General features: G+C 36.3%; 1 protein-coding gene across 3 annotated transcripts in view; it reads right to left on the reverse strand.

The window, feature by feature from the left end:
• The window catches only part of THSD7A (thrombospondin type 1 domain containing 7A), a 446,361-nt gene that overhangs the window by 63,343 nt on the left and 356,202 nt on the right, over window positions 1-26,816 (reverse strand). For all 3 annotated transcript variants that reach the window (XM_021102433.1, XM_003357451.5, XM_021102432.1), the window contains 2 exons: window positions 17,040-17,172; window positions 15,343-15,446 (listed from right to left, as the gene is read on the reverse strand). In XM_021102433.1, the coding sequence (XP_020958092.1) occupies window positions 15,343-15,446; window positions 17,040-17,172 (237 nt within the window). The remainder of the gene's footprint in view (window positions 1-15,342; window positions 15,447-17,039; window positions 17,173-26,816) is intronic.

Here is a 26,816-nt window from a genome sequence, read left to right on the forward strand (position 1 = left end):
AGATTGTTGTGGCGGCTTCAGAGCAGTTGATGGGCAAAGGCAGTTTCAAAGTCCCCCAAAGCCTCTGCCTAGAAGTTCTTCACATGCAGATAACAATCATGAATTTATAGTGAAGACAAAAACTTTGAGCAATCTTAATCTATCATACCATAATTCACATTTCCAACAATTACATACAGACTCTCAAAAAATGGTCAAATAATTTTGGTTTTATGTATATTATTTTCCCCAAGATATTGTTCCATGGAATTTTTTAAACCAAGTCATAGTTTTATTACTTTTTGAACATAGATATAAAATTGCTTTAAGCTAACAGGTATGAAAGAAAAAGAGTGAGTCATGTCTAAGTCCTCTTTCTCCCTCAGCCATTTCCCCTGGTGGTTTTAGAAATAATTCATTTTTTTTAATTGAGGAAGCAGATGAAACACTTAGACCTTGGTTCTAAAGTTAAGTCTTCATTGAACTAGCTTAAATGGCCCAGTCAAACTGATTTACATGGCCCTTTCAGGTTTATGGTCTAGGCTGAAACTGCTGCTGATCTCTGCCCTGCTCAGGATTCTATCATCACTGAAGGAGCCTGACACTTTGATCTTGAATTACAAGTAGGGACAGAGGGCCCTAGCTTAGATACACTTTCTGGATCTGTACACTTAAATTCAACCCTCTAGTATGGGGCTGTGTGGTGGGGTGTGTAAAAAGATAAAATTTTAGCAAAAGACTTGCTCTGTGTAGGTGAACACAACTTGTTGCAACTACTGCAGGAAAAGTTACATAATTGTGCAAAGGTAGGTGAATACTCACCTATTTCTTTGCTATAGCTATCTCTTCATTTAATATGCAAAACACTACAAGGGCTGATTTTTACAAAAAAAAAAAAAAAAAAAAAAAAAAGAGGTCTCTGAATTTTAAAGATAGGAAAACCTGGCTGAGTGGACAGTGGTGGTAGCCTTTATGAAGGTCATACGATGGGAAAATAATATCAAGTGCCCCAAAGAGACTCTCACCATTTGGGGAAGGAGTTGTCTGGTGCTCCGTGGTTATGGTTCCAGTGCAAGGTAGTGGCTCTCCAATTAAGCTGCAGATGAAAATCATCTGGATAGCTTTTGGAACATGTCCAGGCTCTTGATAAACTCAAACATTCTGATTTAATTTGTCAAGGGTAGGGTCCCAGGCATTAACATTTTTTAAAAAGCTACCTGATAATTCAGGGATGGACACTGCTGCTCTAATAGGTAATGTATTTTCACTGGTACCAGAAACACTTGGAATGCTATTAAAGTTGAAGATTTTCAGCTTCACTCCAGAGCTCCTGAACAAGATCTCTATGTGTAAGGTCGACAAATACACATCTTTTTTTCAAGATGCTCAGATGTTCCTTATGCACATTCAAGCTTCAGGCCCACTGGGCTGTGTATTCAAGTCATCAGGAGAGGTCGGCCTGAGACTTGTGACTGAAACTGAAAATCCTTTAGTGCCTCATCACTCTGGTACCATGCCAAGCTTTGGGAAACAAAGGCTGAATATGTGCTAATGAACTAAGAGGAGTTTAACTCGGAGCTCACAGGGGCTTCTACAAGGGGTGCACCAAAAAGAGCATCCATGTAGTTTCAAAGAATGTTATGTGTGGAACAGTGAAGGAGGTCTCCACACAATGCAGTATATTAATAAGCTGATGTGATTTTGCAATTCTCTCTACATCTGCTTAAACACTTTAAATGTAGTAAGCTTGTGGGCAAAGTTGTTCCAAGAATGCTCAAGAGGAACATATTAGACTTTTACTAATCAGGAGCTGTAGGAACCTCAAGAACGATTCATTTGGAAAATAAGAAAATCGATGATACTAGAATTCCAAGCTGTGAAGAGGGTCGCACTGTTTATAACTAAAAGAAATCCACAAAACTAAATTTATGTTCTTTAAAATAAGACTACTTTTATCTACAGATCCAATTTGGTACTCTGAACTAAAGATTTAAAAGCTTGACTACGAATCTTTTAAACGAAATGAAATTGCCTTGGGTTCTCCATTAAGGTTCTATCTCTAAGGTTCTCTTATAAATTTTATTTCAGGATTGCTCCTGCCATCACATAAAGGGACACCAAAAAACAAAAACAAAGTAAAACCACTACTAACACAATCCCAGAAACAAAATAATTTCTTTTGTGCAAATCTATACTATTTACATAAATCTAAAGCCTACACACCTGCAGTACATAAAAATATGAAAAAGTATCTCAAATAATTCAAAAGAAAATTGTGTAAAAGTCCATATCTGTTCTCAGAAACCCACTCAGCACTCTGCTCCCCTTATCTGAGATTTTAGACAACATACTTTGAATGAATTACTCATGCAATGTTATCCAAACAAGTAGCAACAGTACCATTTGTACACTATGTTGAAATTTATCATACATCTCAACTTGTTTCTATTCTTTCTTGGAGGAAACACAACAATTCAAACACAGGAATGCAATCTCAAATGAACTTCCTGCTACTGGGATGAAGAAAATATAAATGTTTGGAATGGAAATCATCTGGTCTCTCAAATTTATAAATCTTAAAAATCATTTTAAAGTCACTGAAAACAGGGTGGTTTTAGTGTAGAAAAGATGTATCATCCTAAGCATGGTTTTCTAGCACACCAGAAAGCTATGTATACCCAGACGATCTGTATTTACAAGTGCAGGGTATATATCTTGTATATAATGATTATGCAGATTTTCCTTTGTGCTGAGGCCTTGTTAGCAAGATGGGCCAAAACCTATGTTGCACCATGGATAAAATACCATGAAAATTAGCATGAAAGCTTCTGAGTGAGGTCAGCATATATCAAAATAATTAAAGTAAAATTCCATATTTAACTTGAAACTGATGATATCCATTTATTTGATTTATATAAGGGACAGAAATTTTTATTTAAGTGCCATGGACAGGCTGCTTCCAGCAGGCTGAAAGCCTAGGAGACATTCATGTGACTTCCTTCTGGGTTACTTATAAATTAAGCTAGGCAAGCTCAGCCCATCAATACTGAGGAAATGATAGAAAGATAAGTAATAAAGTCAGTTTTTTCAACAACTAAATGCTCTGAAGAAGGGAACTGGAATTGTTCGATTAAAACTGAAGAGTTCCTGCTATGGGTGTGGTAGGTTAAAGGTCCTGTGTTGCCTCTGCAGTGGCTTGGGTTCAATCCCTGGCCTGGGATAAGGATCCAACATTGTTGCAGTACACGTACATAGGTTGCAGTTATAGCTTTTATTTGATCTGGAAACTTCCATATGCCACGGTATGGCCAAAAAAAAAAAAAAAGTGACTGGAGAAATATTCTAACCAAATGCAATGTGGAGACATTTATGAATCCTGATTTAAACAAATCAATTATAAGTAGACATTTTTGAGATAAGGAAAAATTAAACAGGATCTGAATATTAGATGATATTTAAAGAATTACTGTTATTTGTGTTTAATGTTATAATATTTGTTATATTTTTTAAAATTAAGTATTTATGGATGATACATATCTTCTTTGGGAATTGCTTTAATACTCCAGCAGGAGTTCCCGTCGTGGCGCAGTGGTTAATGAATCTGACTAGGAACCATGAGGTTGAGGGTTCAATCCCTGGCCTCGCTCAGTGGGTTAAGGATCCTGTGTTGCTGTGGCTGTGGCATAGGCCAGTGGCTACAGCTCCGATTAGACCCCTAGCCTGGGAACCTCCATATGCCGCCAGAAGCAGCCCTAGAAATGGCAAAAAGACAAAAAAACAAAACAAAACTCCAGCAAAATCATTTTAACTGTGTGAAGAGTAGCAGGTGACCAAGAGTGACAAATTAAAATCTGTTGAAGCTGTGTGAGTAGTAACCATACTGACAGTACTTATCTAACAGTCTCTCTACTTTTGCGTATCTTTGAAACTTCTCATAAATTTAAATTAAAAAGATTCATAAATAGAATAAATAGAGTCAATTCTGGAATGTTTTCATGTAAGTGTAATTCTGAACTATGTTTTAAAGAGGAGAATAATAAAGGTTTCTGAAATGAAAGGGAATAAATAACATTGGTCTGAGCTAAAACGACATTACTATCTGTTATGTATATGTGAGTATGTAAATGGAAGGCTATCCATGCAGCTAAGAGGTCAGTCTAATAGAATTCAGAATGGAGTTGCTCATCTTCATTTTCTCGAAGAGGAATGAAACGCTCTAATTATTCAGGATGCACAAAAACAAGGAGTTCTACTGGTCTGCAGATTCCCCTTCAGCGTGTAAGAGCTGGTTGTAATTTTGTTTCAATAATCAGAGTGAAATAAATTTTAGATCAAAAATGTGCACACAGAAGTTCATTACAGGAAACAGAGTAAGATCAATGCCCTAGTGCAGTGAAAGCTGTTGGATTATATGTAACAAAGAGTTCAAGGAGCTCTGAGACCTTATTTATTAAATTGAGCCATATTAATACGGTTTATCCCACAGCAACAGCATCTGGGCAGCACTAGAGACAGAATATGTTTAGCTGACTGAGTGATTAGAGGAGTGATTCCTTTTTTTTCCTATGGTGTTATGGAAAAAAATGACAACAGTGAGGATGAATCATGTAAAAGTAAAAAAGAAAATGCTTAATGTGAGTGGGAGCCAGTTACCAAGAGACCTAATTGTGCTTAGAAATAAGACTAAACCTATAAATAATGCAACAGGGCTCCAGTTTACTGGGTAGATTTAATGATCTTGGTCTTTCTCTGTGTGGAAGAGATTTTCACTGACAAGTTTGCCAAATCACACTTTCTAATTACGATTTGTGAACGTAACTCTGGCAGAATGGAGAGAAATGCAGTTTTCTTGTTTATTGATCCTAACTAGTTATCAATGATCTTGAGTCTTATTGGTACTCATAATATATGCAAAAGTCTTTGTCTGGGGACTAACTAGGAAATAATAATCAGCTCCCAGTAGAATAGCTCAGACCAAGGTCAGCTACATCTTCAACTGGAATCTGGGAAGGGTTAACTTATTGCATTACAATAAACAGGGCATTGAGGAAGCATCACAAAGCCATCCCAGTGTCAAGGTTATTTTACCAGCTATTTAAAAAATAGAAAATGCTAAGAGTCACTTTATGACAGGGCCCTCACAGAGATAGAAAACAAAAATCAAAATCCCCAAATCAACTAGAATGCTAATATTCAAAGAAAATCAGAGAAAGCCATTTAAAAGTAGAAATAATTCTAGATGTTTTAAATAATGGCTCATATAAAGGAAAAATACAAAAATATTGGGTGGTAGTTATTTAATAAGTATATTAGCCCAAAGAAGATTTTAAAAATCATATCTGTGCAAAATTTCTTTAAAGCAAGCTCCTTGGCTCTTTTCTACCTAGTTTTTTTTCCTACTTTAATTATTTTCATTCCTATTACATAACAACCTATGAAAATTAACAGATTAAAGTGAGTTACTGAGATAAACTGGCCCAGATACTCTAGGCCTAACCTCAATTAATGCCTCTAAGGTATAATCCTTTAAAAATAACAAAGTGGGCCAGAATTTAAGCAAAAGAGTGATGCCAAGGGCGTCAATATAGTTTAAGTCACTTAATTTAAGAATAAGATTTCAGCATATTTGCTAACCAAAAAAATGGTTACTTATATCTCACATTCTACAAATTCATACAGGTTTAATTTTGGTGGAGGGAAAATAAGAACTTTCTTTCTTATTCCTAAATTTTCCTTTTATAACTGTTTTAACCAATAAATGATGCAGTGTAAGGACTCCCAGGCCAGGAGTGTCCCTCCCATGTAAGGCAGAGAGCTGACATTTTTTCTTTTCTGTGGGCTGGGTGTGAGAACACATCTGTATCATGCTGGCCTCCACAGAAAGAGAATGATATCAGATCTTAGTGACAGGTCAACATTACAGTGGACATTCCTTGGCAAGCAAGGGGTAGAGGGGATGGGGGATTAGGATAGACAGGGTTGACCCTGGGGATTAACTCTAGTTCTAATTTACAGAAACTGTATTTGGCAGGAGATACTATCAAGATAACATAGAGACTGAGTAAGTGTAAATCTGAAGTTATTCTTATAAAATCCCAACGTCTAATCTATGATATTTTTGCATCATATTCCTGGTATTAATATGCCAAAAAGTAATAACACTGAAATTATATACATATATATACACACATACATGTATTATATATAAGCAAATGTATATACATGTATATAAATATACACATTTTATGTAGCAGTGACTGACATTGTCTTTTAGGGCAGTCCTAGAGAAAAAATAAGTAAATTGTCCAAAACTGCCATTAATTGAACCATGTCTTTTATTTTGAATGTAAATGTAATGATTAAGTCTAGCCACAGCTGCTGTGGCTGTGTTTTAATGATATACTCACTGAACAATCAATAATTTAGCCCTCTAAATGCCATCTGAACCATAGAAAAGTGAGCAGAGAGAAGAGACACTAGAGGTTAGAGTTCTATTAAAAGTTTATATTCAGTTAACTTGAATAGCATGAAGCAAATACGAGCTGTTTATACACTAAAAAATTAGATTGTGGGCATAATTTTGTGTTATTTGCTTTCTTTTATTGACAATCTCATAGAAACGATGCCTACTTCAAAGGCCCTCTAAAATTTCCCTGTGAGATTTAAGAATAATTTGTTTTAAAGTTGAAAAATCCTGTTAATTCCATCTTTAAAATATCTCTTTCTCTTCTCTCTTTTAAATTCTTTTAACCATCAGTTAAAATGTCCTGGAATACACCATTCTCGATATTTAAAGTCTTGCTAAAAGTCTTTATTATTGCTAATTTCCTGTTATGTTCTAATGTAAAGTGTTTCCACAGAAAGCATTTTTTGAAATATACAGAATGTAGTTTTTTGAAATATATAGAATGTAGACTTGGTTAAGACTGTATTTACTTGATTAGGATAGGATCTTCCTATCTTCCTATATGCTTATACCTGTGTTACTCTAACCCATTTCTGGGTAAGGCTGATTCTCATTAATCTGCTTTATAGTAAGTGCAAGTGCTGACATAGTGAGCAGTTACAGTTAGTGACCCATTAAAGAGACTCTGGAAAAGTAACTGCTTCCCACCTCCTCTGAAATGTGTCACCACAGAGAGTTTCTACAATTCCAACAATTATGGTATTAATAGCATTGAGCTAAAATGAAAGACTCATGAAATAAAATGAAATAAAAAATGAAAGACTCATGAAATAAAATGAAAGTCTATCACAGTCACTTTTGTGTTAACAGGTGGCTTTTTAAGCATAGGTGCAGGTGACTCAATAGGAGGACCATGAGGACAGCCTGCTAGGAAGCGAGTACAACAATTTAGAGTTACATTTTCTACTTGTAGGGAAAGTAAGTGTCTTTTTAGAGAAAATGAATCATAGAAAGTGAACTTATAAGTGTTCTGCTGAGTGATGCACAGTATATAGGACACATACATTATTTCCTTTCTATGTACATGTAGTAAATTAACTCTTCTTTTTGGTCCATATGACATTTTTATTTAGCTGAAGAAAGAGAAATATTATCATTTCAAAATATAGTCCATGTCAGAATGAAGGACAAGATAAGTCCTGTTCTTCTTTCGGAGCCTTGAAATACAGTGTTTTACAATTACAGCACATCTCAAATTAAAAATTAAATTTGATACATTTTGAGATTTCTTAAGATTTCCAGTTATAAGAGAAGATTCAGAGTATTTGTTTACCCTCTTTAAAAAATAATTCCCTGTGCCATACAATATACCTATTTTATACATAGCCATTTGTATCTCTTAATGTCATACCTCTGTCTTGCCTCCCATTGGTGACCACTAGCTGTTTTCTGTATCTGTGCATCTGTTTCTCTTTTGCCATATACATTCTTTTGTTCTATTTTTTATATTCCACATAGAAGTGATATGCAGAATTTTTCTTTCTCCATCACACTTATTTCACTAAGTATAATATTCTCTAAGTATATCCATGTTGCTGCATATGGCAGAATTTCATTCTTTTTCATGGCCGAGCAATATTCCATAGTGTGTGTGTGTGTGTGTGTGTGTGTGTGTGTGTGTGTGTGTGTGTGTCTGTATGTGTGACATCTTTATTCATTTCTCTATTGATGAATACTTAGGTTGTTCCATATCTTGACTATTGTAAATAATGCTACTATGAACACTGGGGTGCATGTATCTTTTCTAATCAGTGTTTCATTTTTTCCAGATACATGTCAGGGGTGGAATTGCTGGATCATAATAGTTCTAGTTGTAGTTCTTTGAGGAATCGCTATATTGTTTTCCATAGAGGCTGCACCCATTTATATTCCCACCAACAATGTACAAGTATCCTCACCAAAATTTATTTGTAGACTTTTTGATAATAGCCATTCTGACAGGTGTGAGGGCATATCTATTTGTTGTTTTGATTTCAATTCTGTAATAATTAGCAATGATAAGCATCTTTTCATGTGCCTGGTCACCATCTATACATCTTCTTTGGAAAAATGTCTATTCAGGTCTTCTGACTATTTTTTGATCAGGTTGCTTATTTTTTGATATAGAGTTGCATAAGGTGTTTATATATTTTGGATATTAACCCCTTGTTGGTCATATCATTTGCAAATATTTCTTCCCATTCCATAGGTTGGCTTGTTGTCTTGTTGATGATTTCTTTTACTATGCAAAAGCTTTTAACTCAGTCCCATTTATTTATTTTTGCTTTCATTTCTTTTGCTTTAGGAGACAGAGCCAAAAAATATTGCTACAATTTATGTGAGTGTTCCACCTGTGTTCTCTTATAGGAATTTTATTAGTTTCAGGTCATACATTTGGCTCTTTAATCCATTTGACTTTATTTTTATATATAGTGTAAGGAAATGTTCTAATCTCACCATTTATGTGTAGCTGTCCAATTGTCCCAGAAAAACTTATTGAAAAGATTGTCTTTCTTGCATTGTATATTCTTGCCTCCTTTGTCACAGATTAATTGACCATAGCTGTGTGGGTTTATTCTTGGGCTCTCCATTCTGTTGCATTTATCTATGTGTCTGTTTTTGTGCTAGTATCATGTTATTTTGATTACTGAAGCTTTATTGTACAGCCTGAAGTCAGGGAGGATTACACTTCCAGGTTTGTTCTTTTTTCTCAAGACTGTTTTGGCAATTTAGGACCAACAATGGCTGCTCCTGAGTCACTGCTGCTCCAGATCTGGTGCTGTGCTATGATGTGGAGTGAGTGGGGCTGGAGTCTTCATTCAGCTCAGACTGGGATGTGAGCCCCAGCATTCTTGGGAAACCCAGCAGACCTCACTCCACCTGTCTTCAGGGACAAGCCAGTGTTAATGCACTCCTTAGGTCCCGCAGCCCTCCTATTAGTCTCAGCAGTCCTCTCATCATCAAAGGTGACTTGTCTTCCCTGCTTAGGATACTAGCAATGGGGTGCCTGATCTGTGGCTCTCACCACTCAGTCCCCAGGGTGGATGTGTGCCCATGTATCCTCCCTTCCCTCTGAATCCCTTCCCAGGGGATAGGTCCTGACTTGATCCTTTTTCCTCCTTTCCTACCCAATTTTGTGTGGATCTTCCTTACAGCCTTGGTTGTACCAGGTTCCTTCTGCCAGTTTCCAATTACTTTTTGTGAGAATTGTTCTATACATAGATGTGTTTCTGATGTGTTTATATGGGAATGTGAGGTTTAAGTCCTCTTACTCTGCCATCGTGATCAATTTCCTGTAAATGAAGAGTTAATGTCCAGTTCTTGGGTATGATTTGCCATCTTCTACACAGGGAAACTATGAGGACCTTTTGTCTCTTGTCTTCTATATCTCATGTATTACCTGGTTTCAGCTTTAATTCTTTTTTACTTTTATTTTTATTTTTACTACTAAAGGTTTCAGAATCAAAATTTTATTCCTAAACCCCCCAAAGAATACTGCAATTTCATCTTCATGACATTTTTCACTCCTGACACAGTCTTTAACATCTACTACTTTTATAACTCTAAAATAGTTTCTTTACTCACAAATTACATTTGAAAACTTTGTCCCAAGAGACCAGATGAATGTTAGGGATTTTCTGGTGCTATAGAGTAAAGACTATTCAGTACTACTAGAAGTTGGCTATGCCATTGATTACATGGCTTTAGAGTTTAGACCAGGGGTCAGCAAACTTTACAAAGGACTAGAAAGTATATATTTTTGGCTTTGTGAGCCTTATGGTTTCTGTCAAAATTACTTGATATTATTCTAGTATCATGAAAACAGCCATAGGCAACTGGTAAAGAACTGGGTGTCACTGTGTTGCAATAAATTGCAAAAGAAAAACAAACAAACAAACAAACAAGAAACCAAAAAAAAAAAACAAAACCAAAACCCAAAAAACAGGCTGTGGGTTAGATCTGGCCCATAGGCCCTTGTTTGTTGACCACTGATCTAGATCAGTAGTTTGATAAGGCATGTATAATAAAAATTCCTATGTATTTATTTATTTATTTAATGGCTACATCTGTGGCATATGGAAATTTCCAGGCCAAGGATCAAATCTGAGCCACATCTGTGACCTACATCTCAGCTCTGGCAATGCCAGCTCCATAACCCACTACACTGGGCGGGTGATCAATCCGGCAATGCCACAGAGAAAAGCCAGATCATTAACCCACTGAGCCACAGTGGGAACTCCAAGAAAACAGTAATTTAAAGTGAATACCATTTAAGTCCTTTAGGTACAAAGAAATGCTTAAAGAGTATACAGATGCAAAGGGGTTTTAGAGAAAAGGAAATCTATTAATGGAAAAATACAGTAAACACTTTTTCTTCTATATACAATATATTTTAGAACTCTTAGCTTCTCCTATAGCTTCATCTCTTTATGGAAATGTTAACCAAATTTATATCTGCTTTCCTAAGGTATATCTGTAGCTACATTTCTACATTTCAAATGCATACTTGTGTATAACCTATTAGCTTCCCTACCATCACCACTAACACACAATATAGAAAATACGCTATCGAAAATTAGCTCTGCTTTTACACCCAAGAATTTTCACAAATGTTATAAATATTCTCAAGCCAAAAATATTTTAGTTAAAAAATCATATGATTTTTGACTTATTTATGTTTACTTCTGCTGCTATTGTCTGCTAAGTCCTAAAATTATTTTCCTCTACACTGTGTTGAAAAATCCCCTTATTTTTGCCCATTCTGGCTACAGTGGTTCCAGTCTGAGTCCTTATTATTTCAACCTTGCATTGCTAAAACAGAGTCCCGGCTGCATCCAGACCCATGTGTCTCATCTTTTTAACTTATTCTGTACATGCTGACAGATAAAACACGGCTTTCATCAGGTTCTTGCTCCTACCACTTATTGAACAAGGTCTAAAATACTGATCTTGACATTTATAGCCCTCTACAAAATTACCCCAGGCTCCAGCTCACATCTTCAGAGCTTCAATCTACCTACTTTTCTGTGAACACATTTAATGTTTTTGTTTTTCTTACCTCAAATCCTTAGCTTATAGAGTTGATCTTATTTTGTATTCTTTTCTCCTTTCTACTTATTCTAATACTATGGTAAAAGTCAAGTCCCAGCTCATCCTTTAGATCTTTCTTAAGCTCTTTAGCTTCAAATGACTGCTTTTGTAGTAGATTGGTTTCAGTCTTTAACTCCTACTTGTTGGCTGATGTTACCAGTGATCTCATTTCCCTAAACAAATGTAAGTTCCCTGTTTGAACATCTTCATTTTTTCCTGACAGTCATGGCTCTTTCTATACAACCTCTGAGTGCAAACATGGTTATATGAGTGACCTGAATTAGAAAGTCTGAAATATTAGAGAGAAGGGAGTAGCTTCTCCACAGTCTTTGCTATTGATATTAATCCTTACTAAACAATTATTTTAATTACTAAAAAGTAGCACAAGTTGGTGTTTTTTCAGTCTATGACTGGATAAGGGAAAAGATGCAAATAGCAAGGGTCTGAGAGGTTCAATCATACAGAGTTCTGAAAACAGCCATGGCCACCAAAGGAAGAGTTTTTGGCTTTTCTGCCATTAGTAAAATATATTTCTACATTCTTAATTCTTCCCATTTCATGTCTCTGTAGGAATATAGGCTCTAATTAAAAAAATAATCTATTAAGGCAACAAAGAAAAAGATTATTTTCATATAGAAATTAAAGGGTTCTTCTAACTATAATGATGCAGAAATTACTTGTTATAGTCCAAACTTCTCTTCCCAGACATACTGTAAGATTGCTGAGATAAAGTAGTCTGACAAGTATGCCAAGATGAGGAGGCATTATTTAAATACAGGTAGAGGAAGAGGCACCAGTAACAAGAAACCAAAAGAGGGGACATTCAGAAAGGCAGGAGAGGAGTTCCTGTTGTGGCTCAGTGGTAACGAACCCAACTAGTATCCCATGAGGACGTGGGTTCAATCCCTGGTCTTGCTCAGTAGGTTTAGGATCCTGCATTGCTAAGAGCCGTGGTGTATGCTATAGATGCGGTTCAGATCCCACAGTGCTGTAGCTGTGGTGTGGGCTGGCAGCTGCAGCTCGGATTTGACCCCTAGCCCGGGAACTTCCATATGCAGTGGGTGCAGCCCTAAAAAGACAAAAAAAAAAAAAAAAAAGAAAGGGGGGGGCAGGAGAAAGTATCATTGAGGAAGCTGAAGATCCCTTTTCACAGTGGGGGTGGGTAAATAGTCACCCAAGATGAGGAATAAGCAGAAACTTTCAGATTTGGAAAGGTAACAAGATCAGTGGTAATCACAGAAAGAGCAGTTTTTATACAGATTGTGTCAAAAAATAAGAGTCATGTTAATAATATTGTTGTTTTTATGCCTACTATGATCTATGTGCACATTTACTGAGGCATGATCTAACAGGAAAGCGGAAGGAAGGAACATTTAATGAGGACTTAATATGTGCAAAGCACTTTAAGGATTTTTATATCCTTGTCCTCAGAAGGAGGAAATGAATAAACCAAGGTTGTACAGTTAAGTAACAGAGTTTGTAACTGAAGCTGTTTTCACCCTTGTGTAACTACCACCGTATCTTAGATTTCCTCCTCTAGTGTCTACAAAAATATGGCTTTCAGGAGTTCCCATGGAGGCACAGTGGTTAACGAACCCGACTAGGAACCATGAGGTTGTGGGTTCAATCCCTGGCCTTGCTCAGTGGGTTAAGGATCCAGTGTTGCTGTGAGCTGTGGTGTAGGTTGCAGACTCGGCTTGGATCACACGTTGCTGTGGCTCTGGCGTAGGCCAGTGGCTAAGGCTCTGATTAGACCCCTAGCCTGGGAACCTCCACATGCCGTGGGAGTGGCCCTAGAAAAGGCAAAAAGACAAAAAAAAAAGTATAGCTAAAACACAGTAAAACAGACTTATATAAAATGTACCTACTTTATCACTGAACTCAAAATAGAAAGGAATTCAATAAAGTTGTTATATAAATTGTTTAAAAAAGTATGGTTTTCATCTGCTTTATCTAACTTCAGGTCACACTTTGATACCTGGATATTATCTGCGCAAAGATTGTAGAATACGAAAATTAGAATAATCCTAAATAAATTGGTCCAGCCTCCTTCCCTTTTCTTTTCTTTTTCCCGTTTAAGTAAACTGAAATCCAGAAAGGTAAAGAGATGAATAACTCACATTGAAAAAACTGGACTTTTCAGTGAAAAAACTGGGACTGAAACTTCTACTTCCTGAATCCCAAACTCATGCCTGTTTTCATTATAAACTCTATGAAGAGTCCAAATTGTATGCAAATATGTGCTTGATTCAAGGAGGAATCAGCAGGGCATGACAAGAAGGTCTGATATCAATGTTTCTCCATGAATGGTTTGAAATGGGGAGAATGACTTTCAATTCTAAATACCTAAGTCTCTATAACTATAAAAGAAGGCATTTATTTTTTAGCAGAAGCTGATGGTGGAGGATACATAATGAAAAATAAGCATACAAAATCCTAAAAATCACTAGATAGTTAATATTCACTATAATCTAACATTTTTATTTCAAACCAAGATTTCTAAAGTGACAATGATCAGAAGATTTTTATAAAAAAGAAGCCATTTTCCTCAAATTGAAAAAAAGCAATTTTTTCACTGTAAAGAAAAGGGAGTCCTTTTGTCCTCCAGCAAAACTGGAATCTTATTCTATATATTAAGACTTTTGCATCATCATCAAATATATACCTACCAATGAGGGTGCAAAAGATGTTTTTATGAATCAGAGAAAGGTGGCTATGTATTCCACTACATATTTAGCCACATTTTAAGTATGAAGCAGGAACTGCATGCTAAAAGTCAATATGAGTAGGAGTTCCCGTCGTGGTGCAGTGGTTAACGAATCCGACTAGGAACCATGAGGTTGCGGGTTCGGTCCCTGCCCTTGCTCAGTGGGTTAACGATCCGGCGTTGCCATGAGCTGTGGTGTATGTTGCAGACGTGGCTCGGATCCCACATTGCTGTGGCTGTGGTGTAGGCCGGGGGCTACAACTCCAATTCGACCCCTAGCCTGGGAACCTCCATATGCCACGGGAGTGGCCCAAAGAAATAGCAAAAAGACAAAAAAAAAAAAAAAAAAGTCAATATGAGTAAAAAGAATTATGCAATCTTTATGAATTTTGCTACATGTATAAATAACACATTCCAAAGCTTGGAATGTAAGTATTATCCATAATCTCTAGCAATAATCATGTAAATAATCATGGCAAGCTGGAGGCATTTTCCATCGCTCATTTCTGCAGGATTCCATGTTACCTAGTAGTGTTGACAGATTGCAATTCACATATGGTAGCTTTTGAGTACATAAATCTGCCATTTAAAAATCAGTACTAAATACAAACAGAATTGGGGGTAGCCATGACAATGATAAGGATGTCACTGCTGAGTTGCTGAGAATTTCTGGAAAGTCAACCAATTATATTACATTATATGCATGCACATATATAATGCATATGGGCAAGGATCTTATTGATTGCTAAGGCGACAAGCAGAGTGTTATAGAATGGCATGAGCCACAAGCCTAACATGATTAACAAAGAAAACAAGCTGCAGTGTACAATATATGTCATACATAACCCTCTTAAAAGCTTGACCTGATTGTCTTCCAGATATGAATGAGGGGAAAGTTCAACCAGAGGAGTTATGAACTCATATCAAAGAACAAAGGACACAATTTCCAAAGACAGGTTTCCTTTTCCAGTGTGAGGTAGCATGGGTGCCAGCAGATTCTTATCTGCTCTGCTGTGTTGGCCTAGCATGTCATCAAAGTGACAAATTCTTCAAGCTAGTGGTTAAGTTAGTGATGTTGGAGAAATGAAGAGTACATCAACTGTGGTATCAGGCCTCCTACCTCTTGCCTGTCGTCCGGGCCCACAGCCTTCCTGAGCTCCTGGGCTCTCCTGCTGCACGCTCCAGGGGACCAACTGGCACCTGCGCCATTTGTGAGTCTTCCACCTACAAGGGAAGAACAGAAGCCTCATAGAGAAGGAGCAAAAATGCCAAGGAAATCAGAGAGATAACAGTGGCAAGGAACCACGACTCTGACAACTGCAAAAAGGAATTTATTTGATAATGCTCAGTCCTATCGATATTTACTTTAGATCTTCATCAAGGAATTATAAAAAGCAGCAATAAATACAAATGTACTTTGTAGGGCAGTGGAGACAAGAGTCCATCACAGTCACGTTTTATAAGAATGGACTCTACAAGTACCATTTAGCCTTTTTAATGTTAAGACTGCCAGCAGATGTAACAGTACCAGAAGTGATGTCTTCCATTTAAATAAGGTATATTTATTTTATATTCAAGTTATAAAATTGCATTCAAGTCATGAGGACTTTCGCATAGTGCGTGCGTTCTTTCTCTTTCTTTCCTTCCTTCCTTCCTTCCTTCCCTCCCTCCCTCCTCCCTTCCTTCCTTTTGTCTTTCCTTCTGTTTTTCCTTTCTTTTATTCTTTCTTGCCTGCAGGTACAGCAAATGGAAGTTCCCAGGCTAGGGGTTGAATCAGAGCTACAGCTGTTGACCTAGACAACAGCCACAGCAATGTCAGATCCAAGATGCAACTGTGACTTATACCACAGCTCTTGGCAATGATGGATCCACAGCCTACTAAGCAGGGTCAGGGATTGAACCTGTGTCCTCATGGATACCAGTTGGGTTCATCTCCACTGAGCCACAAGGGAAACTCCTGCATGGTGCTTTTTGATTAGCATTGTAGGGATAATTCAGAAGCTGCAATTTATAATATGCTTCACAAAAATAAATCCCCTAAATAAGTTTGGGCTAATAGTTAATATTCATCATGTAAGCATGTAATTACACTGTTTGTCATCTCAGAATTAATACAGATAAATTAAGATGGCAAATGTGCCATCAATTTCATCTTAAATTATTATTTTTGCGATCACTCATTCCATCAATTGATGGCATAATATTTCATTTATTGTCAGGACTGCAATTATACACCATATCGAGTTTCAATTAGATGCTTTTTGAAAATAGTGACAAGAAAAATTTTCTCTAATAATTATCAAGATGATGATATATAGCTTCAACAACCTTACTTTTCCTTGAGGTGGCTACAAATGAACAGAATAGACATCTCACTAACATCACTGAGATAAAGAAGTCACTTCATGAGCCCAGATGCCAGCATTTATGAGGAACAGGTGCTCTTTGGAGCCAAGGAAGGAATGCTTAGGCTCTTCCTAGAAGTGTAAAAGAACTGCTTCCTAAAGCATGTGTTTCCTAACTACACATCACTTATCTGCATTTCATATTGTTTATATCAACATAAGACATTTCCTCAAACTCCTGAAGCTGAAAATATAGCTTGGCCATTTACACAGTATTTGTGTCCCTGGAGAAGATTCTGGCAGCAAAGCAGCTCTTTGAAAGAGGCAAGAGATGGTATCCACTATCATAAATATCTCCAGCTCCACTGAGTCAGCAGGGCTGTGCTGGCTTCCTCTTCTCATTGTTAAGAAGATGCAGACCTGACATATTTTGCTTTGTGCTTTGTTCATGGCTTTTCGTTCACTCCAGTACCTGTAGCTTTGGCACACTTGAGGGGCCTCACAGGCCTTCTCTTCATAGAGAGGATCCGTGCAGTCTCTGCCTCCATTGGCTGGCAGCTGAATGACGACCCGGTGCCGAGTCTGTTTCCTGATTCCAGAGTCTCCTGGAAAGAGTCAGATTTTTAACCTCTGTTCTCTGCACTGAGAAAAGAATCTCCAACTACTAGCCTATGTGAAGAAATTACATGGCCTCCAGCTACACATGCTTTGACATTCCTGAATGAGAGGCCTCATCTAGTCTAGCCATTTCCTAAGTTCTCAGAAAGACCATTTATATTGAAAACCCAATTTACTCTAAAAATGTGAAGAATGGGGAAAATAGTTCCATAGTCAGCTAGCCTTCCTCATGCTCAGTTACAAAGTGATTTTGCTTTTGTAAGTCTCTTTCCCCTTGAGACATATGACAGATTTAATTAATTTATTTTCCTCTACCTTAAGTTTATTTTCATGCCATTTCACATAGCCCTGTTTACCATATGGGACTCATACACATCTAATGAATCTTTCTTGGGAGAATATATTCAATGTTTTAATGTGAAGTTTTATTTCTTTGCTATTCACTTAATTTGAAAGGTATGGCTCGTTAATTATTCTAGTCATTTATTATTCATGTTAAACAGTTTAAGATCTTCAATTCAGAGCACATCCTAAACACCCAAACTGTAGTAGTGAAACAAAAGTGGCTTCCTAGAGGCAGAATTTTTAGAGAAGCATTTAAAAGTACAGTAATTACTATGAGTAAACTACTACAAATTGTGTTAAAAGAAACAATGGAAATAGTCAAGATTTATCTTCAATGAAGATATCAACTTGAGACTACTGCTGATATGAAGATGCTCAAAATATTTTACTATGAGAAATACATAATATATACGACTTGACAACTTTAACAAAATACATCCCAACTCACAATATATACACTTTAAAGATGAATAGCTTCATGTCACAAATTCACTTATAAAAGGATTCCCTAAACAGTCACTTCAACAGAGGTCCCCTGATGCATTTACATTTTTTGCAAGATCATTAAATATTTGATCTGCAGACAACAGAAACGGAAATTTAGAAGGGTTAGCAGCTTCTAACAATGAACATTTAATCAGAAACAAAATGAAACATTCTTAAAAATCAGTCTGTAGGAAAATATGATTTGACAATTAGAAGTTCCCAGTAACAGAACATGCTCTCACATGAAGTCAGGGTATCCCTCAGCATGGTCTGGTCTCTGACTCCCATGGGAATTGGAGTTTCCTGTATTATATGGGAGAATGGATCAGAGTAGTGATTCCTAAACGTCTAACTACATAGGAACATTTATTTGAAAACAAACAAACAAACAAACAAACAAAAAAACTATATTTCTCATCAGATACCCTGAAATACTAAATAAAAATCACTGAGAGCTGGAGGAGGGAAACTGTGGATATGTGTGAATCTGATTTTTTACAAAGCTTGCCAGGAAGCGCTGATAAACAGCCAGGTTTCAGATCTACTGGGATAATTGGCCATGTGTGTCTCATCTCAATTTCAGGTTCTAGGGTTTGCACATAAATTTTTAGGCTTATTTCCATAGTAGGAATGTACTATTAATGACTGCATTAACTATGTTAGTGAATAGTTGGAATTCTATAGGTAATGAAGTAGGGAACTGGGAGCTGGAGGTAGTGGGTACCAGAGAGACAAAAATATTGGAAAATATTGTTATAGACTCTTTAAAACTGTAGCAATTGTAGTTTGAATGCCAGCTGCAATTTTACATATTAAATATCATTTCCTAAGAAAGCTCTAAGAGGTGCCAACAGGACTTTTAATTGCTAACACTATCTCCATCCATTATATTGTTCAATGACTGTTATTTTAAGGCCCAGGTGACAAATTCTTCTAATAATTTAGAGTTGGGAAAAATTTTGTTTCCTTTGACAATCTGTTCAAATAATCTACTATGCTTCTATTTTATTGCCTTGTTCACAGAAACTCTGAACTAATTTTCTTCTCAATTGCAGGGGCTTACCTTAGCTCTCATTTTATATTATTATGTTTCTCTTCTTCTCCCCTCCCTCCACCCTATTTACTATCTGACTCATTTTTTTTATGCTTTCTATTATTTTTCTTTTGCTTTATATTTATAATCTATCTTTAATCTTTTTAAAAGAATACACAAACTAAATGGCCATTCTTACTTGTTTAGAACTAGGGGAAGGAGGGAGGTGTATGTTTGCTTGCGTTTTAACAGGGAAAAGAGGGAAAGAACACAGAAGAGCACATCTTTGTTTCCCAGGTGGTCAAAATTCTTAGAGTCAATAACTCTCCAGCCCTTTTTAACCTGCAGATAAAAAAGGAGACATAGAATTGAAGCCAAGGGATTCGGAGGGATGATGAGATCAGCATCAGTGGCACCTTACACACTGAAGCTCCTGATCATTAACTACCTAGATATCAGCTGGTATCCACCCCAGGCTAATCAGATTTGGGAAGCAGCAATCAAATGTTGGTGTTCCAATTCTACTTTATTGATCTGAGAGCAAAAAGTCACCTAATATAAAATGCTGAAACATTTCAGTGCCTTCTCCTCACATCTCCACAGGTTTGTACTTGATATATAAGACTATGATAACTCTTTTCACATCCATAATTGATTCTGCAATGGCCATCCATTTATTCCTATAAAAAAGTTCAAACACCTTAACCTTGTGCGGCCCATATGATAGAGATTATGACCTGATGAAAGGGGAACATTCCAAAGCCGTAACACCTAGAGAGGAAGTTTAATAGGGTTACACAGGAAGTCATGACATCCCATGTCTCTATCCACTGGAAGGTTCATTTCCTCCCAGATCTTAGTTAACAAATTATCTGTACACTCAAAGAAAGAGCACTATAAGCTCAGCCAGGTTATACAGCTCTCACATCAGAGAGCAAAAGGAAAGCTACAGCACACATCACAAAAGATAAATTACTAAAAATGGAAGGTTCCTCACTAATGATTTGAGCTGGCCAACATGGAATTTTACAATCTTCATATCTTCCTCTATGTATTTACACCCAAATTATTGTACGTGGTGGGAATATATTCATAGCTTCCATTTATCTTTGTGTTTCAGCACCTGAGCAATGATCACACAGAGTAAAGGCTAAAAAAAATGTTTGCTGAATTAGCAAACACATTTATTTCACTTCTTCCTAACTGGATTATAAACTAGCATATTCGGGGAGTTCCCGTCGTGAATTCCAGAAAACGAATCCAACTAGGAATCATGAGGATGCGGGCTCAATCCCTGGCCTCACTCAGTGGGGTTAAGGATCTGGTGTTGCCGTGAGCTGTGGTGTAGGTTGCAGACGTGGCTTGGATCTGGCATTGCTGTGGCTCTGGCATAGGCCAGCAGCAACAGATTAGCACCCTAGCCTGGGAACCTCCATATGCCTCAAGTGTGGCCCTAAAAAAGGACAAAAGACCAAAAAAAAAAAAGCATATTCTACTCCTTTTAATCAATTTTCTTATAGCATTATGCACATGGGTAAGAAGTCTTTTGTTTAGTGTTAATATGAAATAAAGTATTTGTTCACTGGAAATAATGAGAAGGGGAAAAATAAAGAAGTATTTCTGTAGTGTTTATACTTGAAAATACCTATCTAGGATAGGAAGAAAAAAAGGGATTATATATTTAGAAAACAGCTGTGTGGTAATGGGCGGCAGAGATTCAGAAGATATGTAATCTCTCACTCAGTTACACATTTTTCAGATATCTTAAGACATTCAAGACAAATTCCACTGGAGAAATTCCTTGATGAAAGGACTTAAAGGGCAGGCAAAACTAAGACTGGTTAAGCTGGAAGTGTGGTATATGGTAGGCTAGAGCAGCATAGTGATGGGACATAGAAGGGGAAAGGCAAAATATAAAGGCAGTTTTCAGACTTTTGGGGGTTAATTCTAGTATAGTACTACTTGAGGGCATCAAGGTAGAAAAGATGCCTCTGCAATATTCCTTCTAGCTCTCAGGTCAATAAATGTAGTAAGAAAAAAGGAGCAAACAGAATTTGAGCAGTCAAATGTATATTTGGTCAAAAGAACTGATTTTTTTTTTTTTTAAGATTGGAGCTACAAATAATTTATATGCATAAATGTTTTCCATCTTTAATAAATCATTTTATAAACATTTATGAAAATCTGGAAAAGTTATCAAGTATGCTGTTTTAAGGATTAAATGACTCTACTCAAATATTGATCTTTATCAGCATTGATTTTTCAAGACATATCTTGAGTGAGGGCTCGGTGCCATTTCAAATCACTCTTTCTGTTCTTCCTGGAATCCTAAGCTGCTCTGTTCCATTTTCTGTAATCCTATACTGTAATTTTACCTATTTCAAGTGACTTTAAAAAGAAGGGGAGCTCCACATTTTCTTAAGTCCAAAATACTTACAAAATGTAGATTTCACCTACAAAATTAAATTTAAAAGAACCTCTTCATTCCTGAATTAATTTTCTGTTGCTATTATTTATCCCTGAATATTTAACTTTTTTTTTTTAGCATTTTAAAATTGTATACGGAAGTCAGTGTAATTTCAACGAAGCTTGGCTTATTTCCACTTCATGCCAAATAATGAAAAACTAACATGTCATTGCTTTATTTTTCCCTACAACAAAAGGCTAGTTTTCTATAATACCATTGTATCTTTATTCTTAGTTACAGCAGTCTACAGGAAAAACAGAAAAGGCTTCTCCCCGCACACAAAGCATCCTGGCATTGCTGTCCAATAGCAACTGCACCACTACCTCCTAATCTTTATTCTTCAATACGCAATTACAGCTATTCTTTTAAAAGTCTGAGCGCCTAAGTTTAAGATTTATGAAAGCCTCTTCTTCTGGGCAACTCAATATAGAGCCGCCAAATAGAACAGGCAGGGCTAATCTGCTGGTGATGAGTTCATCAGTTTGGCCAAACACAGCCTCATCTCTCAGAGCCTCTTGCTCTCAGGACAGCAGATTATTGAGCTGGCATTCTTGCACTTTTTAGCCATTACCACCCAGGAGATCTAGAGACTAGTATTCTAGTGGCACCATGCATTTTAATTTACAGTAGTTAACCACCTTCCTCCAAGAGACCATCCAATTAAAACCCATTAAATCTCATATGTCTGTCACTTACCACAAGAAACTAGCACCCGCTGATCCTCCTTGCACATCACCTGGACCATGGCACACATTCTGTGCCTAATCTATTCAATTTCTCATTCTTTTCCATCCTCTAATCTTTCCACAACTGTACCCAGTGAAAAAACAGTGGCTCTCTCCCTTCAATCACTCCTTAGAATATTTCCTTCATATTCCCTGCCAGTGGAGGTTGGCTCTACTAACCATTTCCTAGTCTTTTCTCCTCTCTTTTACCTTTAGAAATCTCTAACTTCTCTGAAGCTCCTGTCATCAACTTTATCATCAGTTATTAACTTTGTAGCAGTCATCTATCAACATTCCATTAATTAATGACTTTAGAACACTGCTCACTATAATCCTTGCTCTTCTTACCTCTGACACCAGTGGTTCTGGCATTCACTCTGGTGGTTATTCCATCAAAGTCACTGGACTCTGAATTACTGTACCTCCTCACCTCCAATGACCTTTTCCTGCATCATGCATCAATTACTAGCTCTTCTGTTCATCCCCCAATGATATCATCATCAATACCTGCACACTCTCATCCTAAACATCTTAATTTCTGGTTACTCCACCTAACCTTCCAGTTCACATACTTTACTAAAGGTGAAAGTTCCTCTTACTAAAATTCCTCAAACTCCATTAAGAGTGCCACTCCACCTTCCCAATCACTTTTTCAACACATCATCCCCTTCATGACCTTACTTCCATTTTGACCCACTTTAGATTCCATTCTCCATTATTATTATAAGCACTCCCTTGAAAACACCCTTGACTCTTGGTTCCTCTTTCTCTTGTACTCTTCTGGAAAAGTCCTGACCTTAATCAATGTTAATTCTTTCCCTATGTCTTTCCTTCACTCAAGCAACTAAACATGGTTGAAGAAACACTGGCAACTGTGCTAAAAAACCCCTTTTAAAATGCATGATTAAATGGAACTCCATGTTGTCTATCACAAATTCTATTACATATTATTAACCTGCCCACTTTTGTACATTCTAAAATGATGTCATATCTTCTTTTTCTTGCCTACCCTGCACCCTTCACATACAATGAAACATTAGAACAATCACTAAATGCTTTTTCTGTCTCATACCACCAGAATGTAAGCTTCTAGAGAACATGAAAATTGATTTCTTTGTTGACTTCTTTATCCTTTATATTTAAAATTGTGCCCAGTACATTACAGTTATTTGAAAAATCTCTTAGAATGAAAAAAAGAATGATTTCTTAAATAATATATATAATGTTTAATGACACAGCAAAGCATTTAAAAACAATTATAGTAAATGTACCAGCAAATCCTAATAACAATTAGAAATTCGTATCAGTAAGTTCTCCTTAATCATGATCTAAATATTTTCCCCACATTGACATGTAATTAAACTTCTAAGAAAGGATGTTTTCGATACACCAAGTTAAAACATTTATCAGATACTGAGCATATGCAATGTGTAATGCCTCTTCTACTACAGGAACTTATAATCACTATAGACAAGAAATTATGTTTTAGTTGAACCATGACTCACAAAGCAAAGAGCACTTTACCATATGTTATCTCATTTTTTTTGACATAGAACAACCCATAGATGTTATATCCAAGGCTTGGAGAGATTAAGTATCTTCCTTAAGGTCACTTAGCTGCTATGTGGCCAAGATAGGTGTCCAAATGAGATTTACTGATTCAAAGTCCACTCATTCCATTAAATCATGAAACTCACTACTCATTTTTATGTTCAAAAACTAAAATTGTTTCCTACCATATGAGTAAGTCTAATTTGATCTTGGACGACCTGCCTACATTCTTCTTTCCAACTTCATATCTTGACTTACCTCTACACATTCCAAGCTCCAGTGGGCTGGATCCCACCTTCTTCTCAATAACACATCTTTTTTCATGGTCACTAAGAGTTTTCCTGATGGCTTTGATCCACCCTTGGGATTCTTTTATGCATTCTCTCTTTCAAAAAAGGCTCTCTACCTTCTTTTCAATAAGATTTTCCCTAATATTTCCTCCCACAATGGGTTTTCCTCTCCCTACAGCTCTTTCTGTTGTACCACTAAATCTTGTTATTGAATCATGTTAATCTTACATTATGTGATCTATGTAGAAGAGTTCTATATTTTAAATAAGATCAAAAGCTGCTTTGGAGTTCTCTATAGGAGCCACCAATGTGCTAGTTAAATATAGTAATCATTAAATTAGAAATGCAGTATTTATGCATATATTACAGATGAGTATTAATAATCTATTTGTTCCCTCATCTATCTGCTAAAATGTTTTTACAGAGCCTTATATAAGTTACCAGTTTGACACATAGTTTTTTTTTTATTTTCTAAGAGGTAAGAGAAGAGTAAATATATTTCTTAGTACTGTAAAAATCATCATCAAAATGAAAATCATGTTATTTAATTTTTCAATGATAGGTTTTTTTTTCTTTTTAATTTTATTTTTTCTTTTTTAGGGCCACACCCATAGCAAATGGAAGTTCCCAGGCTAGGGGTCCAATCGAAGCTGCAGCTACTGGCCTATGTCACAGCCACAGCAACACAGGATCCAAGTTGCATCTGCAACACACACTGCAGCTCATGGCAACATTGGAGCCTTAAGCCACTGAGCAGGACCAGGGATGGAACCCACATCCTCTTGGACATTAGTCGAATTTGTTACTGTTGAGCCACAATGGGAACTCTCATGAAAGATTTTTTAATGAGTAAGTTATATCTATATTTCTTCCTTTTCCAGGCATATGTAATGCATAAGAAGATAACAAATTCATAGATTAGCTAAACTGGTTCCTAATTCACTGACATATTCTAATATCCCAAATTAGTTTCAAATGAAGATCTACTGAAATGAGAATATTTTACCCAATTTCTCTTTTTTAGGATTAACTATCCTAGAATCAATTTCATGGAATCTTTACTGTTTAATTTTTGTATTTTGTTTCCTTGAAATACTTCAGACCAGGAGAGCTATTATTTCAAAATACTTTACTCAATATAAGGTAATACCCCAAATAAAGAAAAGGCAAAGTTTTTTCTACTTTCAAAAATTTTTCTTACATATGTTAAATCTGCATGAGATTATTGATGTTTTGAAATTAGTAGTAAATGACCTATCTCATACCAATACAAAACATCCAGTATAAAAAATACAGAACAAAATGTTCAAGGATAAAAATTCTTTGCAATTAGTAATCTTTTTCATTGTAGTAATGAATAACCAATAATTATCACAGAAATATTAACCAATGAGAAAGTACAATTCTATTGCTGATTATGACCAAACTAAAGGGTATCATATATTATTTAGTTTTTAAGGAAATAAGGATATAAAAGAAGAAAATCTGGATAAAAATGTCATACAACATTGCCTTATAAATAAGATTAACTCCATTAACATTTTTTAAAAAGTAGATGTAATTTTTTTGTCCTAAAAGCTTTTAAAATGTCTTAAAAGACTTTTGTTTTTCTTTCTTTTTTTCTTTTTTCTTTTTTTTTTTTTTGTCTTTTTGTCTTTTCTAAAAGGGCTGCACCCGTGGCACATGGAAGTTCCCAGGCTAGGGGTCTAATTGGAGCTGTAGCTGCTGGCCTACACCACAGTCACAGCAACGCCGGATCCAAGCCATGTCTGTGACCTACACCACAGCTCTTGGCAGTGCCAGATCTCTAACCCACTGAGCAAGGCCAGGGATCAAACCCGCAACCTCATGGTTCCTAGTCGGATTCGTTAACTACTGAGTCACGATGGGAACTCCCATTATTAAATTTTATGCTATTATGTAATATTTTCAGAATTAAGAAAATTCTGACAATTTAAAACAGTTATTAAACTAGAAGTTGATTCTTAATTGAATCTCTCTAGTAAGAGTCAAGAAGCATAAGTGAAGCATAAAAGGAGCTTAGGAAAAGCTGTCTTGATTTGTTGGAAGAGTAAAATAAAAAGTAGGAGACAGTGTCATCTGTGACAATGAGAGACATTGTGCTCATTCATTGCATAAGTTACCTGGAGGATGTTGACATCTTTCTTAGCTGCCAGAAAGGATCCTATCCTAAAGGGTAAAGAATCATCAAAGTATATGCCATGATGTAAAAGGGACTGTGTCTGTGAGTAATGAAAGCAAAACCAAACCAAACTGGTAACAAATCCTCATCTTGTAAATGCCCTATGGCATGTTAAGTGTTGGCAGAGGTATAATTTGCCCATTTTTCCCTTTCCTTTACTCCCATCCTGTGGGTCACACGATTCAATCTTTAGCGAATCTGGTCTCATGACTGTTTCTTGCCACTAAGTAGGTTGAAAGCCATGAGTATGTTCTTTTTGAAATACATAAAGGCACTATACATTCTAGAATTAATGTTTATGGAAAGTTTATTACTACAATAAAGTTTAGAGTATTTTCACTTTGATCTATATTCCAAAGTTATTTATGTCACTTTTAGCATAAAATTCATTTGTTTGGTACTCTAAAAGCTCTGTTATTTTCTAGAAGGAAACCAAAATTTTATAGCATTCATGCCAAACCAGGATTAAACAGCCAGCCCCCATGTAAACTTCAAAATATTGCTCAGCCACAGGAACTTGGAGGTACTGGT

The sequence above is a fragment of the Sus scrofa genome, chromosome 9 (assembly GCF_000003025.6).
Source record: "Sus scrofa isolate TJ Tabasco breed Duroc chromosome 9, Sscrofa11.1, whole genome shotgun sequence".
Lineage (NCBI taxonomy): Eukaryota > Metazoa > Chordata > Mammalia > Artiodactyla > Suidae > Sus > Sus scrofa.